General features: G+C 46.4%; 1 protein-coding gene across 1 annotated transcript; it reads right to left on the bottom strand.

The window, feature by feature from the left end:
* Window positions 1-426: 426 nt before the first annotated feature.
* Window positions 427-884, bottom strand: SMIM36 (small integral membrane protein 36). The gene has a single exon (XM_060251983.1). The coding sequence runs from the start codon at window positions 787-789 to the stop codon at window positions 508-510; it is 282 nt and encodes a 93-aa protein (XP_060107966.1). The 5' UTR covers window positions 790-884; the 3' UTR covers window positions 427-507.
* Between the last annotated feature and the right edge of the window lie 2361 nt (window positions 885-3245).

The following is a 3245-nucleotide window of genomic DNA, read 5'->3' as shown; positions in this document are numbered from 1 at the left end:
CATCCTCAGCAGTTATGATCAATAATTATTGCCCGCCTCTTCTCTTAGCAGTTATTAGATCAATAGTTACTGACTGCAGCTGACAGAACAAATAGGTTTGGGGCACTGTTTTGTATTTACTTCTTTCATATCCTTTGCCTGTGTCTCTAATAATCTTAATCTCCAATTTCTTTCATGAATCAATAGCCTATTCTGATATGACACTTACTTCTTCTAGCACTGCTTTCAGGGTTCCCCCCCAGGCATTTCTGCATCAGCCATCTGCCAAAGATAGGTGCCATATGTGGAAATAATAAATTTAATTTGGTTTAGGTGAGGACTAGGGCCCAGTCCAGAGCATGACATCGTATGGAACTGAAACATTACTCAGGAGGAGAAAGCAACGTGCTCCAAAACACAAACTGTCGATTTTAGCTTACCTTGCAATGATATCCTTATGCAAACAGGATGTAAACATGATGGATGAGACAATCCTTGACTGGAAATCAGGTGCAACGGAAGGCCTTCTTAAACAACTGTAGTCCTTTTTCCTGGTGGACCTGAAGAATTTTCATAAGCATGGACAAGTCCTTTACCCCAGTGGGGACTTGTATTTCCTTGCTGCATCACCACGAGATGGATTGGAGGCTGAGGTTCTGTCGGGATCTCAGGAGCATATTCTTTACTGGGATCTTTTCCCCTACAGTCATACAGCACACAAGAAATTAGGAAAACCAAAAGCAGGATGACATAGCTAACTACAAGGATGACCAAATTCAAGGTAACAGGGTCAATTTCCAAAAAATCCATTGGCTCCCATAATATTTAGCAGAATCTCAATGCACGAAGTTGTATATAGATATACATACATACATGCACTTGTGAGCAGTAGCTAACTGATAGAATAGATGCGTTGGCTTTGCGGTAAAAATACTTTAATCCTCTGCACTCTAGTAGCAATGGATTTTTCCCCCCTGAACTGCATGACTAAAGCTGCTCAGTTTAATAACTTAAGCTTCTTCTTTTAATACCATGTTGCTAACAGCAGTAGAAACTAAATTTGAATGTTTCAGAGCAGCACAATATCCATCTTTCTTCATAAATGAGAATTGTACATGATATTTCTCCCCATCTTCAGCCTTGGGAGACGCAGAGCTCTTGCTTCGGGCCTCTGCTCTTCTCCCTTACCCTGCAGATGGTCATTGAGCAGGGTATGGAGAGCAGGAGCAGACAAGGACAGGGATGGGCAGGGTGTGGGGCACAGGTGCAGTCAAGGACTAGAGCAGGCACAGGTAAGGTTGCCAGCCTCCAGGTATGGCCTGGAGATCTCTCGCTTTTCCAACTTATCTCCAGCTGGCAGAGATCAGCTTCCCTGGATAAAATGGCTGCTTTGAAGGGTGGACTCTATGGCATTGTACCATGCTAAGGCCCCTCCCCTCCCCAAACCCCACCCTCTCCTGGACCCACCTTCAAAGTCTCCAGGTATTTTCCATCACAGACCTGGCGACCCTAGATGCAGGTTCTGGAGTGCAGGAGCTTACAAAGTCTGGAGCAGACAAGGTCTGGAGATGGCAGTGTCTCAAACTGGATCTAGCAGGCAAGAGTTGTGGCCTTGCAAACGAGTTGATCTAACAAGGCTTTCCAATCCAGGCCTCAGCTGGCTAGGAGGCAACTGAGTAACAGAGCCCAATTATGTGGCTGACAGGAGCGGGAGTTTCTGAGGTGGCTCAGCGTATAGCCCGGATCTTGCAAGGAATCATTCTCAGTGGAGCCAACCTGGCACTTCACCTCCTCTGTGACACTTCAGCCAAGGTGTCTGCCGCCAGTGTTCCTGCAGATTGGGAGAGATTTTTGGGAGGCTACAGGATAGGCTGGGCTTGAGTCCTGCAGTGCAGAGGCCTGGCGACTATTTCAGGGAGTGGTGGGGAGGTTTCCCAGACATCATCTGCAGGTGGCTCTGCAATTCTAGGCCCTTCTTGGTACCTGGGGATGCCAGCTCTGGATTGGGAAATACCAGGAGATTTTGGAGCCTGAGGAAAGCAGGCTTTGGGGAGGATGAGACCTCAGTGGGGTAGGGTTGCCAGCCTCCAGATGGGGACTGGAGATCTCCTGCTTTTACAACTGATCTCCAGCTGGCAGCTGGCAGAGATCAGTTTCCCTGGTGAAAATGGCTGCTTTAAAGGGTGGACTCTATAACATTGTACAATGCTGAGGCCCCTCCCCTCCCCAAACCCTGCTCTCTCCCAGATCCCCCCTCAAAGTCTTCAGGTATTTTCCAACACAGATCTGGCAACCCTACAGGGGGGCATAATGTCAAACAGTGCACCCTCTAAAGCAGCCATTTTCTTCAGGAGAACTGATCTCTGTTGTCTGGAGATCAGTTGTAATAGCAGGAGTTCTCTAGGCCCCACCTGGAGTGTGGCAATCCTATCACAGGGTTGGAAGGAGCCTCCAGGGTCATCTAGTCCAGCCCCCTGCACAATGCAGGAAATTTACAAACACCCCCACACCCCAGTGGCACCTGCTCCATACCCAGAAGATGGCCAAACCCCTCCCCCCAAAAAACCCCCACCCTCCAGGATCTGTGACAAAACTGGCCTGGAGACAAATTGCTGCCCAACCCAAAGCAGCAAACAACATTTCCCTGGGTGTGCAAGTATTGGCCATGAGAACTATGACCCACAGTAAAGCTTTTCACTGTGTGGATCATAAAAGTTATGGTTGGCTTTAAAGGAAATGGGTATGCCACAACATCTGATTGTTTTGATGTGCAACCTGTACTCTGGACAAGAGGCTACTGTTAGGACACAATATGGAGAAACAATAGTTTCCAAATGGCAAAAGGGTCAGATAAGGATGCATTTTATCTGCCTGTCTTTTCAATCCGTATGCAGAACATATCATAAGGAAAACTGGAGTAGATTTAAATGAAGGTGGAGTGAAAACTGGTGGAGTGAATATTAACTATTTGAAATATGAAGATGACACCACATTATTGGTGGAAAACAGTGAAGACTTGAAATGACTGCTTTAAAGGGCCAAAGCAGGATTACAGCTGAACATCAAGAAGACAAATGTAATGACTACCATGGAGTTACACAATTTTAAGGATGATGAAGAAACTGAAGATTTTCTATTCCTTGGCTCCATCATCAACCAAAAGGGAAACTGCACCAGAGAAATCAGGAGGAGATTGAGACTAGGGAGGGCAGCCATGAAGGAACTAGAAAAAATCCTTAAGTGTAAACAGGTCTCATTTTGGGCAG

This window comes from Heteronotia binoei, chromosome 13, assembly GCF_032191835.1.
Source record: "Heteronotia binoei isolate CCM8104 ecotype False Entrance Well chromosome 13, APGP_CSIRO_Hbin_v1, whole genome shotgun sequence".
NCBI classification, from domain to species: Eukaryota; Metazoa; Chordata; class Lepidosauria; order Squamata; family Gekkonidae; genus Heteronotia; species Heteronotia binoei.
Note: the sequence above shows the minus strand (reverse complement) of the source record. Positions and strands in the feature narration are given on the sequence as shown.